Raw genomic sequence first — 19305 nt, 5'->3', positions numbered from 1 at the left:
AAGAAAAATAGTCCTTTAAGCTTCTCACTTCTGAATTCCAATACCCAAAAGACCATCAATTTCAATGGCTTATGGCAGAAGCAGAACCTCTTCTGTTTTGGATGGGTTCACTCTGAATCCCCTGCCATATCCCGTTCTGTTAATCTTATCACTCATCTTCCTCTTCTTTGCCATTTCATGGTACTTTTCCTATGAAGAAGTTGTTGAAACTGCTGAAGAACAATTTGGCTGGGTACTATTTGCTACCCCAGTGGTGCTAATACTCATAGTTCGTTGGTTATCTTCTATGGAGAATTCAGAGTGGTTCTCTGCTTCGTTACCGTGGGAGAGTCGCTGGAGAACCCACCAAGGCCCTTCAGAAGGAAGCTCTCCATGGGGTGTGGCTGCTTTGATCCTGGTGTTGCTTATAATGGCTCAATACCAATCCAACTTTCTTAATAGCTGGTTTGCATGATTTGAAAATTTTCTCTATATGTTTTTTTTCTTTTCTGTGTCTTTTTATCTTTGCTCTTAACTTAAAGTTAGTGTAAAAATCCTGAGTTTTGTAATTCTTAAATATGTAGATACAGATGTGACGATGCCTGTGTAAATCTATGAAAGTGTTCAAGGTGATTTACACATTTTTATGTGCTACTAATTTAACTTGTGCTTTCATAAATCTCACGAACACAAGCACAAGAAAAAGATAGCAAAAATAAACCGTTGAATTGCTGCATGGAGATTAAATTCCACTTTTTTCACAAGTGAGAGGACTTCAAATTAATTTACATACAGAATATCAGCAAATAATTCAGTGATGTTAACAGCATATGTGTGTATATGACTTGAAACGAACAAAGAACATAAAATTTGTGACAAAAGCTTCCTTATACTTGTGTTGTGCGGTAATACCATATGGAATTTCTGTCTCCTTCTCTGAGAGATCCTAAAATCGACTTAGAATAAAATAAAGATCAGTAACAAAGTGATAACAGTGGCGGTAGTAGCTGCAAGATTCCAGGGAGACACCGCAGCTCGTTGGAGTGACTTGTGCATCGAAGGCATGAAGCAAAAGTTTAGCCTTCCACAGGTGGAATATGAGAGCAAGAAGAGTATCAATAGGATTGGCGAAAGAGACAAGAATAACTGAACGTAAAGGGCTATGTGATTCTGCTGAGCTTTGTAGGTGGTGTAATGGGAGAGCCACAACAAGCCAAGGACAATGCCAAATATCACAAATAAATGAAGATTTAGAGAAAGAGAAGCAGTCTCCATGGTCTGCTCTGTCAATGAGCGTTCCTTCCATTCTGCACTTTTCTTAGGGTAGAACCATCCCATTCTTCTCTCTTTTTTTCTCAATCAATGCAATTTGCAGAGAATAACTAAATTATATCATAAGCACACTAGGTGGTCTTCTAGCATTTATATAAGCATATTTAGCTTCTGATATCAGACTGGCTTTGGTATATATTCTTTGAGTGCAACTTCTGCTCAACCACTGTTTCTTTCTGTGTAGTAGCAGTGCTTATAAATTAAGTTTTTTTTAACAATCATGCTATTAATTTTATTTTAGTTCTTATCGTTACACAAACAAAATGAAGTGAAAAATACGCTTTAAAATAATCAAATAACTAATATTCTTATCGTAATCATTTGGATAATTTTTTATAACAGATGGTATTCAGAAAATATTTACATTAGCATCACAGCACAAAAATCATAAATTGAACTACATTGATGGAACAGAATATAATAATATTCTGGAAGCGCCATATTGTTTTAATATTGGCAACGATGATGTATTCTCCGGTAATAAGTTTTTAAATTTGTTCAGTCATCCTTTTATTATCAAAAGACCGAAAGGCCAAATTCGAATTTCGTTATATCACAAGCAACACTATATATTACACTTGTGTCTGCTAGCAGTGGGTACACTTTTATTATTCTCTGCATTTGATCAGGCTAATCTTCTCATTTTCAGCCAGACTGCTCGATAAATTTTCTACTTACCTAAGAAAGGCCAATAATAGCATTTACTTCTAGTCTTGTACAAAAAACCACAACCCATCAAATAGATTTTAATACTGTGCAAACACTTGAATTTGACTCAATGATCAAAAAGAGAAAACTTGCAGAAAGTGTGTTTCTGCGTGCTGGCATTAGTTCTATTGTTTATAACCATTTCAAGATTCAGTCAAGAATCCAATGACAACACTGAAAGATAGTAAGTTAGCTCATCAGCTGCTCTCCCCTCACAAGGTTGCTTTTCTTTCTTTATGCATCGTGGTATTACTTAACCACGGGTCACTCAACAGCTGTTCGATTAAATTCATTTATTTCCCTTAAACACCTCGATATCTTCGGGGTTGGGGTGGGGGCCACTCTCTTACTGCCTCGTGGTCTAACTAATACATAGCACCACCACCCACGGTCTAGTTTATGGTGTTATACTATTTAAATAGTGTTTTTACAATATTTTTATGGTATTACTTTGAATTTTTATCTCTCTCATCATATCAACAATCTTATCTCACCATTTTTATAATTTTTCCACATCTCAACAAGCTTGTCATTATTAATTAGTCAGAATGATCACTTATTTATAGTTGCACTGAGTTGTACATGACATGTATTTATTTTTAAAAATTATTAGAGAAAAATTAATAATATTTCATTAAATGTCATGTGAAAATTAACAAGAATCAAAAGGCATTTTTGGACAGACTTTTCCATAAGCTCCTTCTAAGAGAGAAAATCAAAGGAAAAAATAAAATTGGTTTTTTCCATTATCTAACTTATAGAAGTCCTCTCATATAAATTCTCTATTTTTTTTATTTTGATTTCTTATATAAGTTAATTTTAGCTTATTGAGAAGTTCATTTCCTTTTTTCTTATTTCCTCTCCTAAAATGACTTATAAAGAAGCTTGTCCAAACATCCTTATGTAGTTTATAACCGACTAATAGTTTTTGTGAACAACATACTGCTTCCAAGTTCCAATCCAAAACACCTTTCTTATTGATCCAAGTTAATTTACAAATTACAATATTATAAATGAGGTTCATTGCATAAGTATTAACACAATTTTAAGCTTTTTTAACAAATTTCATACAATAATAGAGTATATTAGAAAGAGTGTATAACGAGAATTTCTCATAATATAAATACAATTTCCGGTCATAGGTCAAGTGATTTGCATACCCTACAGATTAGCCACATCAATCAAATTGGGAGGTTTTCCCCCTGCAATTTTACTTTTCTACAAGAAATGGGTATATAAACCAGATTTGTCAAGCTTTTACAGGAAAGGAAAAGCTTATTTATATGGGAGAGATATCACAGGTGATTTGTTTAAAGAAAAAAAAAAACAAGAGACTTGTACCTCCAGATAGTAGTAGTAGCTAAACACTGGAGAAACTCCATAATGACTTCAATTCAAAAGAGATAAGACTTGACTGACATTGTTCCCTTTCTCATTCATTATTCTTTGTGCTCGTGAACTACACTACTTGATGAACTCTCCTGAACGCTCCTAGATGACAAGCACCTACCTAACGAACTCACTTCAGTGCAAATGCTTTGCCTCCTTGACAATTCGCTAGATTTTATTTGCCCAGATGACAAATCCTGCAAAACCCAAAACACAAACACCACATGAATCCATACCTCTTTTATCACAGCTATAGCCTATAGGTTACTAGACTTCTTTAAAAAGCAAAGCAAAACTAACCTGGTCTGCAGAACACCCGGAAGTCCGGTCTGCAGTGACATCATTTGAATCCTCATGTTTCTCAACCATGCTCTCCTTGCATTTGTTTCTGGACTCTAGTTTACCCGACATGTGGGACTGGAAACCTGGATGAAGAGGTGGGGCAATGTGCTGGATGGATTGCTGTTCAACAAGGGTATTAGGGACTAAATAAGGAACATATGTTGAACAAGGGTTAGGGATAATAGCAGAATGTTGATTAGCATAGAAGGGGTATGGCTGCATAGCAATTGGAGAAGGAGGTATTGGCATTGGCACTGGATATGGATATGATGGTGGAACTACCATTACTGAATGATCCATTGCAGTCCATGGAGACACAGTCCTGAGCTGTTGCTGATACTGACAACTCAACTTCTCAATATCTGATTTAAGAGAAGCCTTTTCTTCTCTAAGATCATTTTTCTCGCGAGCCAACTGAAAATTAATAAAATGTCATTACTTCCTTGATTATTTAATGTCCCAAAAGCATCATGGTGATTTATCAAATAGAGAAGAGAAAATATTACCTCACAAGATTCTTCATTTAGTGCAGCATATTCATCTTTAAGTTTACTAACTTGAGAAGTAAGGTCCTGTAGCAATTGAATGGTATCATCTATAACGGTTGCTTTGTCATTTTTGGGCCTATCAGGATCTGCACTTCAGAGTCGCCAAAGGCAGAGTAATTTAATAGAAGTACTGATTTAACAGTTGTCATCAAGTGACAAACACACGGATAAATATTAAGGAATATCTAAGCAACAACTCGTTAGATCAAAACTATCACCATATGTATAACCTAAAGTAATCACTGAGACGTGTGGTTGAAAATAATTAAACTCCAATCAGGTCAATTCCCAAACTAAAGACATTAACAATATCCAATCCAATGCTAACACTTGCCATAACAAATACAATCTGGGTACTGTTAGTACAACAGTTTAGTTATTATCAATTGGTCATTCAACAAAAGTGAACCTGGCAGTTTGATACCCTTAGTAAGTCAGGAATAGCAACAAACATAAAAAATTCATGACATTTTTTTCACCGAAGATTGTGAAATTTGATTTACCTAAAATGTTGACCAGCGTTACAAATTGTTCATTGAGTCGATCCCTCCTCAGCTTTTCTCGGTCAGCCTTTTGTGTCCTTCTTGCAGCTGTACAATCCATTGGTTCAACTTCAGACCTTTGGCAGAGGATACATAAGTTTAAGAAATTTAGTTTAATCAAAGTTTCTATCATTGATTTCAGCTTTGCAGAATAACACAAACCAAAATTATCAAAAATAATACAAGCATTTCAGTTTTAAACACATTCTTTAGATATAGGTGCTTAATTTTATATAAGTATGACCTAAATTCTCAGTAACTAATACTCCTGTACAGTCATTCCAGTTCAACAACTCTCGGGAGCTTTTATTTTTCTTCACTTATTTCAATACTAGCGTTATTCAGTTACTGCTTAAGGAAGAATAGGATCTAGGAACAAGCAAAATTGTCGACATGCATTACTGCTACCACCTAAAAAATTATCTAATAACAAGATGCATTGAAATTATTATCAGACAGTACAATGATAATTGACAAACTTAACTTAATTTTTCTTACAAGACAAAGCACAACAACTGAGTCACTTTGCGCCTTTAAACAATATCTCACAATGTACAATCAATTTACAGCATAGTGTTGCAACAGGAGTACAGAACAAAATCCTATGGAAAGAACAAAGTGAGAAAAAATGGTGTACCCATAATTGGGTTGGAAACTAGAACGGGGTAGCTCGAATTCGTGGAAGGAATTCAGAAAAAGGATATGTGTAGAACGTTAGATAATAATAATAATAATAAAAAAAAAAACATAGCTAAATAGAGAAGCTGTGATCAGAGATTTTACCTCGTTATCTATGTTCGATGATCTATAATTTTGCTAAATCCACAGGTAAAATCTACTGTTCTTCACTTTCCCTTGCTGTCTCTTCTTGACAAAAAAATAAAAATTGGAATCGGCTCCTAATCAGAAATGCAAGTGACTGGCATTGTTTTTAGTGTAAAGGTCGCTTGCATTCTACTATTCCTAATGGGTTGTGTTAGAGAGGAGATACCTACATAAGCATATTCCTTAGGGTTGATGTATTTCGCAATTCTGCTTTTGGTTACAGAATTTTGCAGGGATCGCAATGCATACATGCCCCTCCTGATTTTAACCTTTCAAATATAAGTGAGACTCGTCCATATAAAATTCACATAACAAACCAAATTTATATTCAACAAAATACATAATAAATATATATATATATATATATAATTTTTTATTATATGTCTTAATAATTATTATTACACTTCTATATATTATCCGGACAATTTGGACATATTTGCATTATGATAATGTAACAAATTTCAAACACTAAGTAACCAATTATATATTAACTTTTGAGGAAATACTCACCATTTTTTTAACATTCACATATTCCATAATTTTTCTATTTTTTTTTTATTGATTTGAGTATTAAAAAATCTTCTTAAAAATTTATGTTATCAATTTTCACAAGCAATTTGAAAATTAATTTTGTAAAATATAAATTATTTCTTGTGAATTTTTTTTAACCTTTTAATAGAATCACTCTTATTTCAAATAAAAATATTTGACATTCATACGAGGTTGGATAAAAATTATTTACATGTCACAAGTTTCATAATACTTACTAAAAACATAATCGTTGCATCATCATCATTTATCTTAAAATTGGTGCATCGATTGTCATACTCCTAAAGGCACATATGAAAACTTTCCTTCAAAAGAATAAAGAGAATCTCCAAATTGCAATAACTAGCATACATGACAAAATCGACAAAGACCTAAAACCCTTCCCTTGCAAAACTAGCATCTCATTGAGTTAAATTAGTATTAAGTCAAATTGAAGGCTTTCCACGAGTAACTCATCATACTCAACTAATATCGAACTATGCATCAATTTAGCCAAATGTGTAGGCTAGAACTCACTAAACATGTCACTCAGTATAATCCAATCACAATAGCAAAATCTATTAAAATGGACTACAATCAACGTGCAATACTTGGTAGCAAAGAGGGGCAACTGAGAAACGGACATGACAACTTCAACCTGATAATCAATCATAAGATGTTGACCAAAACCAATAATGTAACGTAGTCTATTTTAAGATATTCAGCTGACACTTTCTTTTGTAAGATTCACAACTCAATTTACAGTCACCTTGACCTTTCTATGTAGTGTCATATAAAGATATGTCAATTTATTTCAACAATATTTGACTCGATTTGCTAAAGTGTATGTCCATATCACGGCATATAGTCAGTGATGGTTATATATGTGCAACTTATAGTGGGACTTTATCCAGAAAATTCCTCAATGTAGTGTATGCTTACCCACCTACCAACATGAAAAAACTCTTCACATAATTGGTATATCAACATAGAAGAACGCTTAAATGTAAGAAAAATAGTGACGAACGTTTCTTCCTCTTCATCTATCATGAACATCACAATCTTTTACGAGAAGGCATACCAATAAGTATGAAAATTACACCCTATGATTGTTAGTCGAGACGTCGTCATCAAGGGTTCAATAATCTCAAACCAGTATGACTTCAACAACCTACATCATCTCCTATTTTTGTTGATCCAACCAAAAGGTGTACATATAACCAAAATTAAGGTCACACTACAAAAAAGTGTCATAGAGTATACCTTGTCTAGTCAAGATCATGTGATGTTTCATGAAAAAAATGGTTAATTCAAATTAGGAGGATAACGTTATGGTCAAATAGGAGTAAGAGGATGAGACAGATGATTATGTGATAGATTCCAAGATCAAAAATGGAAAAATCATCAAAAAAATCAACCAATACCTCAACCTAAACATAAATAAAGAGAATAACCTACCTAAATATAAAAGAAGGAAACAACCTCATCAAAATTCAAATGACATAAAAAGAACTATCAACACTATTATTATAATTTTTTCTAATGAAAACTCATGAAAGTAATGAGTATGAAAAAAAAGAAAAAAAAAAAAAAAATATATATATATATATATATATATATATATATATATATATATATATATATAAATTTTCTGAGTTTGTTATCACCTCAGTCTTTTTCACTCATCACATTTACAAATGAATACTTTTGCATCAATTCCTAATTGTTGTCCTTACCATCCTAACTAATTTGTGGGTAAAAAAAATATTAATTGATAAGAAAGCTAAATTGACGTACTTTATCGGTCGAAAAAAATCTAATACTATCGAGACTTATTATTAAGATTAGCAAAAGAATGAATGCATACCAGACTGTGTGTCAATCTACTTGCAATGTTTGAAAAAATTAAATATATGAAATATTAATAGTTTGATATATTATAATAGAGGTCAACATTTTATACAACATCCCAATTAACCAAAGAACACCCACTCAACTTGAAACCATTGTTTCAAAATGGTATATGATGATAAAAGTTTTATAAAAAAATGAAATAATTATTACGTTAAAAGATTATCTATAATTCTTACCAAAAGATGAAATAATTATTATGTTAAAAAATTACCTAAAACAGTTAGAAAATTTAATGTGACGATAACTTATAATTGACAACAACAAAATTAAAACATCTAAATATGTATTAGAAGAACATACTAAATATCTTTCGAACTTTTTTTAATTTAAAAATAGTTATTCAATATTTGTTTTTGGAAATAATAATATTTCGCATTCTGATTTAGAAATAATTATTAATTATTTTTTTAAGGAAATAATAATAATAATTTCCTTTTACTAGACGTTCATATAAAACTAAGATGATATTTATATTACTTTTAATAGAATGATATTTATCTTTTTTTTTCAAAAATAATTTGTTATTAAAACTTAAATAAAAATTTATGAAAAAGATGTAAAATTATTTGTCTTTGTAAAAATTATTTTATTTAATCATTATATATTACCTATATGTCTAAAAGTATTATATTATTGTCTTATAAAAATGATACGTTTGAAAAAAATTATCTTAATATACAAATAAATATTTATAAAATATGTGATTGAGTTTATTAATTTATTATTGTATTTAAATAATATTTTAATACAAATATGAATATGTTGAGAGAAAATATAAATGAAAAAATGATTGTTTTATTTATAATACAAGACACGTGAATATATATTTTATATGAAAGGACCATGTTAACAACTTTTTTATAATAAATTATGTATCATGTTATTGGTTCGTATGTTTAAAATGAATTAAACACAAGTTACATATGGTAAAAAAATAACTCTTTTACTTTAAAATATATATACAAGTATAATTCAAACAAACTAACAACCCCTTTGTTATTTTTAAAAGAGAGAATATTATCAATCACATCTCACCCAAAGGTTATTTCAGTGTTGTTAATGTACTACTTTAACAAATGGACTTTTAAGATAGCAAAATAAATATTAGAAGACCCAATTAAAAACTTGATAATTCACCTACTAATATCTCTAAGAGTTATTTAGGTATTTACTAATTTGATAAAGCATCATATTGCAAAACATTAATTAATTTAATACATACTAAACCGAGACATTCATTCAGGAAATAATAGCTGATATAATCTTATCAAAACATATTAACTAACATTTAAAGATATGATTTTCTCATAACATTTGAATTCAAAATAATATATAAAATATTTTAACTGAATCACAAGTAAAAAAAATTGTGAATCTGACCTAAGATTGTAGTAAAGAGAAAATAAATCAAATTTAGACTCTCATATTTTTAAGAATGACAAAAAAACTTCGTTAATATTTTGCTAGTAAAATTTCCCATAAATATTGAAAAACTATTTTTAATAGATATTTGTAGATAATAAATATATGTATTTTAATTATCTTTAAGTGACTCTTTATCTATTATATATTGTTAATAATTTTTATTTGGATATATTTTTAAAAATAAAATTTAAATAAACAGCCAGAGAAAGATTGACTCTTTACCCATTATCTTTTAAGTGGTTTATATTTATCATTTATTTGAATTTAGTTTTTTAGAAATAATAAATTTCTTAGTACTTTATTATTTGGTTTTCTTTAAATCATAGACAATGGTACAAATGTTTTTTATTAATTAATATACATTGTAGCAACTTTTCCTAAACAATAATTTAGAATATAATAGCTTTTAAAATTTGTTTATATCTCAATTTTAAAATTATAAACAACTTAGAAATCTAATTGAACGATGAAAAATTGCTTTTAGAAAATTATAATAATATCAACAATAATTTTTATAAAGATAAACGAACCTAAATTACTATTTTTTTTCAAATTTCAAAAAACAACTGCTAATTTTTTATTTATTTCAACGAATAAAAGAATGAACAACATGATATTATACTAAAGTAATCATTAGCCATATATCTTAAAATAAATCATTGAAAAAAGATGAATTATCTTATGATGCAGTTGTTACTATAGACAAGAAAGTTAGTGAGTCAGCATGTGCCACGTGAAACAACCAATGAAAAACAGTATTTAAGACATATAAGCTAACAGAGTATGACCCACATGTAAACGACATCGTTGTTGGAAATCTCCTTCTCAAACATTACAAATTACAAATCTGTGTTTCAGGGTTGAAATTTCACACGTTGAAATTTGGTACCAACTCCAGCCCTACACCACCATGGCCTCCATCCACAAATTTTTGCTTTTCTCTCTCGCCCTTCTCCTCTTCGCTTCTCCTTTTCTCCAAGGTCTGCACCCTTGCTTCTAGATCTAGATCTGTTTCACCTTCTATCAATGCTTCCTTGCATGTTACAATTATCGTGATTTATGATTTGATTGATGTGAAAAGATCCTATTTTTACTTTTTGTGCCGACCCAATCACTCCCTTTTCAGCTCTACTTTTCAACTCTGATCTGCTTTTGGATTGTTAAATTTTGAATCTTTTGGGTTCTGATCTTTCTTGGAACCATGCGTTTTGTTCTTCTTTGATTGATTACTCTCAATTCTTGCTGTGATGTTAGAGATAATGAAAAGATTACTTTTTTAGTGGCGGGCAATTTACAATCAGGCACTTGACATTTACATTTTTTAATGATTGAGCCAATTATCGAAAATATGTGTTCTTTCAGTAGATTTGAATCTAAATACATAAGCTAGGTGAAGTGACGGTGTAATGCTATGTTTATCTGGAATCTGGTTCTGTTCTATGCACTTTAAGTTTTGATGCTTATGATACTTGGATGTTAAAATTGGTATCTTTTTTGCTGGCAGAACGATGTATACACTCTGCTATTCATTGTTTTTATTTTACACACTGGATCTCTCACATAGTATCGTATCCATGTTTTCATGCCTTTTGTGCACGGCCATGATTCGATGTGTTTTTTTTAGTTGCTAGGTGTCAGTCAGACTCCGATGATGCTGTGGATAACATTGAAGAATCAAGCGATATTGGCATTGTTGGGGATGATGCCCAAGACTTTGGTGATGGGACCTTGTCTTCCGCTCCAGGAATTGATACAATAAGTGTATTTCCAAAAAACAGCGCACGATGTAAGAATCATACTGTCTAGTGCACCAAAATATGGTTCACAAATCATTCTCTCTGTTTGATAGAGGATTGAATTTCTTTGTTCTTGTGATATGTTGCAGTGATAACAGCTGGAGAAGAGTCAGAGCTGCTTGTTGGTGTTAAAAATGATGGTAATTCAATCAAATTTGACACTCAATGTTGTATTTTAGCTTGTAATGATTCTCAACATTCTTAACTCTCGTGTTTGTCACTGGTCGGTAGTTAAGCCGTTCGTTTTTAACTCTTCACTTTTTTGTGATTCTGTTACATCATTTCCTCACTGATGTATTGTGATTCTGTTACGTTATTCGTTCATTAGCAGATTATAGCTTATTTTTGTTTGTGTGGAATGAAACAGGGGATTCAAGCTTGAATGTTATTGCAATCAGGGCTAGTATTCACCTTCCTTTTGATCACAAGCTGCTGGTTCAAAATCTTACTACCCAGGTAATAAGTTGCTAACTATCCAAAGAAAACGTAGTTATTTATCTGTGATCAAGGATTACACTGCCTGTGTTACTGTAAAGGATTAGTTATGCTCGATAAAAATTTATGAATATTCTATAGAATTGGAACCAACAATAGAAATATGTTATTTATTATTTGTTCGAGGAAGAGAATTTCAAATGTTCATGAAAATAGTCTGGGTAGTAAAATATAAAGTATGCATTGTTTGCCTGCCCAAGAATTTGAAGATAAATCTTTGAAAAGTTAGGTTTTAGAATGCTAGAATTGTTAATCTTCACATGAGAAGGATTGCTTTATTTGTGTATGAATATTGGATGCATATATCTGATAACTCCATCCTTGTATGCTGAAAGGGAGCATTGGATGTATTTGTGATATTTTCATTTCCTTTTATTTTGGTTCCTGTTCTTCCCCATAAAACGTTAGTTCATGTGTATGATTTTGTCAGTTTAGATCATAGGCAACCATCTAAAGTAGTTCTGCAAGTCTATTTGGGAACAGTGAATTATCATGAACCAATTACGTGGAACTTATGGTTAATAGTTCATTGCTCATGCTTTTACCACGTGAAGGAAATGGTTATATATGATCTTACATCAGTATCACTCCAACCTATTATGATTCAGCAAATGGTATTGCATAATTATTTTAAATTCAATCTTTTGTTTTGATTGCAGGGTTTCAATAATGGTTCTGTACCAGCCTCAGCACAGGCTACTTTCCCATATTTATTTGCAGTCAGTAAGTTCATGCAGGTATCTTTATTGCTTCAAAGGCCAATGCTTATAGTTTCTCAATGAGTAAGCATCACCGGAGACTATTATACTCATTATGGCTATTATTTTTTCTGTTATGCAGCCTGGAAATTTTGATCTTGTGGGCACTATTATTTATGAGATAGATGATCATCCATTCCAAAGCGTCTTCTTTAATGGCACTGTTGAAGTTGCTGAAGCTGGTGGTTTTCTTAGCATGGAGTCTGTTTTTCTTGTTACACTGGGGGCTGCTCTCCTTGTCCTCCTGGGGCTATGGATTCATGGTCAAATACAACACCTTTCTAAGGTACTAACACCATTATTTTTTCAAATAACGTGCTTTCAAGGATGCATTGTTATTTGCTAATGGTGCTCATAAAATCATCACCTCTATTTTGTTTTGATTTATACTGAGACTTTGTACTTGTTTTATTTGCCAACTACAAAATGTGTCATGATATCACAATTCATATTAATCTGTAACATAGTAGGAGAAGTCATATATTCCCATGGCTTTAAGCTATAATGAACTGATAAGGGTATTGCCAGTTTTTGGGTTCTAAGTTATCTAAAACAAGAGAATCCATTCATTCCTGGAGCATGAAAGAAATTCACTCTTAATTTGAGTTTTTTGGGGACCCCTCGAATCACATATCTGCTGCCTTGTTCTGATAATCTGATTCATGTTTGTTCAGAAAACAAAGAGGGCTCCAAAAGTTGAAGTGGGAACAAGGTCTACAGATGCTTCAACTGATGAATGGCTACAGGTTTGTTCTTATGCCTTGTACTATACTTGTTGGATTTCATGTTTGATGCTTTAACCTTTGATGTAACACTGATGGGTTTATGCTTCACTTTGTCTGCCCTTTATTTTGACACCTAGGGAACTGCATTTACCCAATCTCTGTCGAGCAAGTCAAAGAAGAAGAAGTAGATAAGCAAATTCTCACGTTCAGCCACACAAGACTGTGCCATGGAATACAGAATCATGTTACTGACTAGGTTTGAGTTTAAGAGAGCACGACCAAGTAGCTGTGAAATTTTGGCTGAAAGATCTAGCTTTCTGTTGTAGCTTAAGACTTTTTACGTTTCTCCATTCGAATGAAGTTGAGTTTTTTTTTGTTCTAAACTAACAAGGATTTGAATTAGGAATGATACAACTTTTGCGATACGGCAGAGTTTTCATTAGATAATGTTCATTTTGTTTTACGTACATTTTTGTGTTTACTGTCATCTTAAGATGCTCTTTGGAACCGTATAACATAGTAAGGAAGAACACTCCTTCCAAAGTTGGCATCTTGATTTTAATTCAACATAAAAACGACATTTTGGATGATGCGAAATTTTGGAAATACAAGAAAGGTGAAATATTTGTTGGTTTCGAAATGAATTCAATACAATGTGGAAGAAACAAGAAGAAACAAAAATATCGTTTAGGAGTTCATTTTTATTTTATTATTTGAGATCTCTTTTAAAAACAAAATCGTAAAAAATAAAGGTTTTAAAGTCGATAATATTTTAGATGCATATGATTAATTTAAACGATATCATTCGACAATATTTGAATGCTATTTTTGTTGGATTTCTTTCTAAACCAGTTTTTGAAGGATAATGTTGATTTCAAATTTGATATTAATAGAACGTTTTTCAAATAAAGTTATAAGAATTTTTAAAAATGATTCAAATAACAGATATTAATATAACGTTTTTCACCAAATATATATTAAAATATGAATTTCAAGAAAGTTTAATTCTGCAAAATCAACTTATTCAACTATTGTCACATGGCTTAAAATAACACAGGATTACGATATAATATATAAATAATACAATATAAAATTGTTTCAATAACTAGTGATCTTATTTTACATCTAAGATGTGGTGAAACATATATTTCATTTTGTCTGTAGAAGAAGTAAATAAATCAAACTAACACTTTTGAGGTTTTCTCCAATTATACCGATATTTCAGTTTATTTTTTTAAATAAATTCTGTAAAACCTCTTTTCTTAAACAATTACATTCTATTTTTTTTATCTTAAATATCTATCCCCTTGAAATTTAAATATACGGATCTATCCTCAAAACAAAGTCTCTGTGATCATAAAAAAAACAACAGAAAATATAAGTGTATCTAAAGAAAATTTGAAAGAATTTCACACAAATTTGCTCCTAAAGAAAAATATGATCTACATTTTTCCACTCTCTCTCATATCAAACAGCTGAAAATACAATAATATATAATATATATAAGTTAGTAATTCAAATGTGAATATATAAATATAGTTTTACATAAAAATATGAAAATATTAAGTAAATATACAAAATAATGTTCATAAATTTATTATTTAATATTCTGAATTAAATATATTATTATTTTATTAGGTGATGCTAGTTGAAGTTTTATTATTGTTGGATCTAAATAATACATTAATCAAACCAACTTAACAATTCTTTTAATTATAATTGTTATAGAAAAAAGTTGTGATGACATTGCTCCATTCACTCGTTGTAATATTAAAAGAAAAATGTACTGTAAAATATATATATATATATATATATATATATATATATATATATTTTACATTTATTTAATATATTTTTTTAAAATATTTATATTTAAAATACTTATAATAATGTTTGGAAGATATAATTAGACACCAATAAGGTGATACTAAAATTAACAAGCCTGTTTGTAAAAAGTGATTGGCACCAACAATAGCAAAATGTCACATTTGTTTCTAAAATTGATTGAGCTTTCCATGTTGTGGACAGAAATTGAATTAAGTATAGGTAGCTAAAACCATCAATTATGTTTCCTAGTCAAACAATGAAAGGGATAGAAAAGCATGTTTTTTAGTATTGAAATGAACCCTAAAAAAACAATAAAAACGGCTATTAAATATTAAGATCGTGACCAAGACTTTCCCACCATCATTAAACAAAACTTAGACTTCAATGTTATACACTTACATATGCATCTGGCATACACATGCATATTATTTAATAATACTAACTATTCAAACTCATTTTCCTAAAATTTAAATTATGTTCTATTAAATTCTAAAATAAACCCACTTTATATATTATACATAAAATGACACTCCCATATATTCATATATTTTTTAAATAAATATTCACTTCCTTATAATTTTTAATCAATAATTTTAATAGTTTATATAGTTTTTTAAAATAGGTATTCTCTATAATTTGTAAACAATTTTATAAGTTTGTGAACGTGTGGAAAGTTGATAGCTGTTAAACTATCTATTGATAATACCCAATTTCCTAATGAGATAAAGAAAAATCAATTCCTCTGGCCTGGACTTAATTTTTTGTTTATTCACCGCCTTTTGTTTAGGTGTAAAATATTTATCGATGGTACTATTAATATTTAAATAATATATAAACAACGATTTTTATAAATTTACACCAAAATCGTTTACAAAAATTTTAAATATATTTTTATTTTTAAAATTTAATATAAAATTAAAATTTATTAATGTTTTATATAAATTGATTTTTAAATTTTAAGAATAAATTGATTTAGTAATTAAATTTTTTGAACGTGTTAAAATAAGTTTTAAGTTAACATTTGAAGGTATACTCCAACTCAAAATATCAATTTAAAAGACGTTTAATACGTAAAAAGATTTTAACGTTATTGAATTAAAAATATTATATATACATTTATTTTTAAAATTTAAGGATCATGTTAAAGTTTTGAACATGAACTAATTTTATTTTTGTTTCCAAGTTTATCAACTACAACGTATTTAACCCTATTTAATGTTGATATTGATAAATAATTTTTCCTTATTTTGGTTTCTTATTAAAATTTGAAAGTATTAAAATTAAGACAAATTTTTAGTATATAAATGGTTGTGAATTTTACTTTACAACTTAATTTTTATTGTTTTTCTCTGTCATTTCGTTAATTAATACCTAATTAGAGACTCAAAATATACTATTCGAAACTAGCAGTGAAAAATCCTTTGTCAATTAGGATAACACAAATTTTTAATACATTAATATACAAACTTCATCTTATTAAGATTGAATTAAGTCTAGATAATTTTCTGAAAAGAAAATATAAAGTGATAATTTAGAGGCTTACTATGATCGATTCCAGCAATAAAATTAAGATCCACAAGAGTAGGTGTTAATGACGTGATACGTTATCCTTTTTCTATCCCAGTGGCAGCAACAACACAATTTTCACGATCAAGCTTCTGCAAAATTTTCTAAATGTGCGGTACGGAGATAAAGAAACAGTTGACTGCAGTAGTTCACGTTAATCTTCTGTTTTCCGCAAAATCTTCTTCCTTCCATGATTGGAATTCTTCTGTCAAAACAACAATCATTTAGCAATGCAACGTAAAATGCATTTATTAGTGGCATTTAAGAGTAGGTTTTGTGACAGATATATGCGTTTGGCTGTGCGGTTGAGAAGCCATGCATTGAATGAATTAGAGAGTAATTTGTTTATGGAAACTGGTGTGTGCACGTTATGGTCTTTTTCTCTCATGATCCCACTGATATTGGTCCCGTTCACCCACGTGAAGTTCTTAATTTCAGTGTCGGTGAAACAATATCCAAGAGGCTTATATATTAAGCATTGCAATCAAACAGTTTCCCATTCCACCATAGAAGCTTAACAGCTTCTTTCTTAGTTCTAAGTGTGCCTTACTATTTTCTCTATATATCGTTATTATAGTCATCAGGAACTGTAGTTGCAGTTCCTTATGCAGGTTTTTACCCGGCGCCAAGGAGCACTTTTGTGCTTCTGGTTGTCTGTGCTATTTCTGGTAGTAGGCTTCTGCTATGGTGGCGACCACACCACAGTCCAGGTAGTTGGACTCGGAGAATGCACAGACTGCAATGCTAAAAATATTAAAACTAGCCAGGCTTTCTCAGGTACATATTCTAACGTACTATCTGCATACTATAGATTTTTTAGACTTGTACTGACACCACACAAAAATTTGTGTATAAATATCAAACACTTGTTATATATAAGCAAATTTGTGTATAAATATCAAACACTTGTTAATTACTACATACTAAGTTTCTGATGGACCATATTCCTGTCATTTTTATATGTAATTAGCCCTGTAAGAGTTTCATTTACTAACGTGCATTTTTCTACAGGACTACGTGCAACAGTAGAGTGCAAAGCAGCAAGTGGGGACTTTGAAAGGAGAGGGGTTGGTGAGCTTGACGAAAATGGAAACTTCAAAGTGTCCCTTCCAGATGACATTGTGAAAGCTGATGAACTCAAAGAAGAATGCTATGTTCAGTTACTCAGTGCATCAGCTGCTCCTTGTCCTTCCCATGATGGTCCTTTTAGCACCAAAATTGTTATCAAGTCAAAAGGTGTCGACAAACACACACTTGGTCCTGCTGGAAAACTCAAGTTTTCTTCAGAGACATGCGCTTCTGCTTTCTTCTGGAAGCACCACCCTCTCATTCCTAAGCTTCCTCCTCATCCACCCATCACCATCCCTCCAATAGTATTTCCACCGTTTCCACCAAAGATTTTCCATAAACATCCTCCACCTGTGTATACTCCTCCGCCTGTATATACTCCTCCTCCTGTTGAACCTTCTCCTCCTACTAAGCCTCCACCATCCCCTCCAAAACCACCAAAACCATCCCCTCCAAAGGAGCCTCCTCATCCAAAACCACCAAAACCATGTCCCCCAAAGGAGCCTCCTCACCCAAAACCACCAAAGCCTCATCCAAAACCACCAAAACCAAGTCCCCCAAAGGAGCCTCCTCATCCAAAACCACCAAAGCCATGCCCTCCAAAGGTTAAGCCTCCTCTTCCACCAAAACCAAGTCCCCCAAAGGAGCCTCCTCATCCAAAACCACCAAAGCCATGCCCTCCAAAGCCACCAAAGGTCAAGCCTCCTGTTCCACCACCGGTTAAGCCTCTCCCCCCACCGGTTCCAAAGAAGCCATGCCCACCAAAGCATCCCCTTCTTCCTCCACTCAAGCCACATCCACATCCACTTCTTCCTCCACTCAAGCCACTTCCACCTCTTCCAAAACTTCCTCCAAAGCACTTTTTCCATCACCCCAAATGGCCTCCGGTTCCCCCATCTTCTTCTCATCCTTAGGCTATAACGCAGAGCTAGATTACTCTTGGGTTTACAATGCGTGCATGTTTTTTGTCCTTTTTTAAGTGCTTTCCCTATGATCAACGATTGAGGAAGTTTGTTGTTGCTAATAAAGCCTCCCGAAGGATATTGCATTTGATGTGAAGAAAGCATATATCAGTCAGATATGGAGAAAACAAATAGAGCATTTGATTGAGAAGTTTGAAATGTTTATTTGAATTTGAGTGTGATAATTGGTGCTGTTCTGAATGAGCAAAGTTAGAGAACCATAGATATTCTATTTGTCGTTGAATGATTATTTCTGGTGTAGATAAGTGCAGTGTGATGGGATAGTTAAGCCTTCATTATGTCATTTTCAGAGAATAAGAATGTATATTTACGTATGATTACTTAATAGTTACAAGCTTTTAATATGTTCTTTTTATTGCTTAAAGTCTCAAAACCTTAAATTTCAACAAATTTAAGGAATATGATAAGAGTGCTAATAATTGAAAAGAGATAAGACAAGGTACAAGATTGAATAATATAAAAAGATTAAATATATTTTAAGTCCTTAAATTAAAATTATTTTAAAAAACTTTGAATTAATTTATTCTTTCTTTATAATTATAAATGTATAAATTT

The 19305-nt window shown here is 31.2% G+C and overlaps 4 protein-coding genes across 6 annotated transcripts; 3 read left to right on the top strand and 1 right to left on the bottom strand.

Moving 5' to 3' along the window:
• The first annotated feature begins 64 nt into the window (after positions 1-64).
• Positions 65-454, top strand: LOC108339836 (uncharacterized). The gene has a single exon (XM_017577053.2). The coding sequence runs from the start codon at positions 65-67 to the stop codon at positions 452-454; it is 390 nt and encodes a 129-aa protein (XP_017432542.1).
• Positions 455-717: 263 nt separating this feature from the next.
• Positions 718-5956, bottom strand: LOC108339747 (transcription factor bHLH121). 3 transcript variants are annotated; one of them, XR_008248856.1, is made up of 6 exons: positions 5624-5956; positions 4802-4917; positions 4257-4384; positions 3709-4164; positions 3361-3605; positions 718-1487 (listed from the first exon to the last, which is right to left on the bottom strand). XR_008248856.1 is itself a non-coding variant. In XM_017576946.2 (5 exons), exons 2-5 carry the CDS (start codon positions 4899-4901, stop codon positions 3459-3461), a joined length of 831 nt encoding a protein of 276 aa, XP_017432435.1. In that variant the 5' UTR covers positions 4902-4917; positions 5624-5956; the 3' UTR covers positions 3119-3458. The 3 variants fall into 3 exon arrangements, 2 of the variants coding, with proteins under 2 accessions (XP_017432435.1, XP_052733609.1); XM_017576946.2 differs by lacking the exon at positions 718-1487 and having other exon boundaries at positions 3119-3605; XM_052877649.1 differs by lacking the exons at positions 718-1487; positions 5624-5956 and adding an exon at positions 5478-5608 and having other exon boundaries at positions 3119-3605.
• A 4372-nt stretch (positions 5957-10328) lies between these two features.
• Positions 10329-13731, top strand: LOC108340845 (translocon-associated protein subunit alpha). Its single transcript, XM_017578448.2, has 8 exons — positions 10329-10512; positions 11157-11318; positions 11418-11468; positions 11696-11784; positions 12483-12560; positions 12664-12867; positions 13256-13327; positions 13444-13731. The coding sequence occupies exons 1-8, from the start codon at positions 10443-10445 to the stop codon at positions 13492-13494; spliced, it is 777 nt and encodes a 258-aa protein (XP_017433937.1). The 5' UTR covers positions 10329-10442; the 3' UTR covers positions 13495-13731.
• Positions 13732-17192: 3461 nt separating this feature from the next.
• On the top strand, positions 17193-19105 carry LOC108339662 (proline-rich protein 4). Its single transcript, XM_017576844.2, has 2 exons — positions 17193-17476; positions 17711-19105. The coding sequence occupies exons 1-2, from the start codon at positions 17305-17307 to the stop codon at positions 18679-18681; spliced, it is 1143 nt and encodes a 380-aa protein (XP_017432333.1). The 5' UTR covers positions 17193-17304; the 3' UTR covers positions 18682-19105.
• The last annotated feature ends 200 nt before the right edge of the window (positions 19106-19305 follow it).

Source organism: Vigna angularis, chromosome 5 (assembly GCF_016808095.1).
Source record: "Vigna angularis cultivar LongXiaoDou No.4 chromosome 5, ASM1680809v1, whole genome shotgun sequence".
NCBI classification, from domain to species: domain Eukaryota; kingdom Viridiplantae; phylum Streptophyta; class Magnoliopsida; order Fabales; family Fabaceae; genus Vigna; species Vigna angularis.
Note: the sequence above shows the minus strand (reverse complement) of the source record. Positions and strands in the feature narration are given on the sequence as shown.

Coding starts and splice junctions, on each gene's coding strand:
- LOC108339836 (XM_017577053.2), top strand. CDS start 65: ATGGCTTATGGCAGAAGCAGAACCTCTTCTGTTTTGGATGGGTTCACT.
- LOC108339662 (XM_017576844.2), top strand. CDS start 17,305: ATGCAGGTTTTTACCCGGCGCCAAGGAGCACTTTTGTGCTTCTGGTTG. Junction 17,477..17,710: donor AACTAGCCAGGCTTTCTCAG/GTACATATTCTA, acceptor ATTTTTCTACAG/GACTACGTGCAACAGTAGAG.
- LOC108340845 (XM_017578448.2), top strand. CDS start 10,443: ATGGCCTCCATCCACAAATTTTTGCTTTTCTCTCTCGCCCTTCTCCTC. Junction 12,868..13,255: donor AAATACAACACCTTTCTAAG/GTACTAACACCA, acceptor ATGTTTGTTCAG/AAAACAAAGAGGGCTCCAAA. Junction 13,328..13,443: donor CAACTGATGAATGGCTACAG/GTTTGTTCTTAT, acceptor TTTGACACCTAG/GGAACTGCATTTACCCAATC.
- LOC108339747 (XM_017576946.2), bottom strand. CDS start 4,901: ATGGATTGTACAGCTGCAAGAAGGACACAAAAGGCTGACCGAGAAAAG. Junction 4,165..4,256: donor TAAATGAAGAATCTTGTGAG/GTAATATTTTCT, acceptor ATTAATTTTCAG/TTGGCTCGCGAGAAAAATGA. Junction 3,606..3,708: donor CCGGGTGTTCTGCAGACCAG/GTTAGTTTTGCT, acceptor TGGGTTTTGCAG/GATTTGTCATCTGGGCAAAT.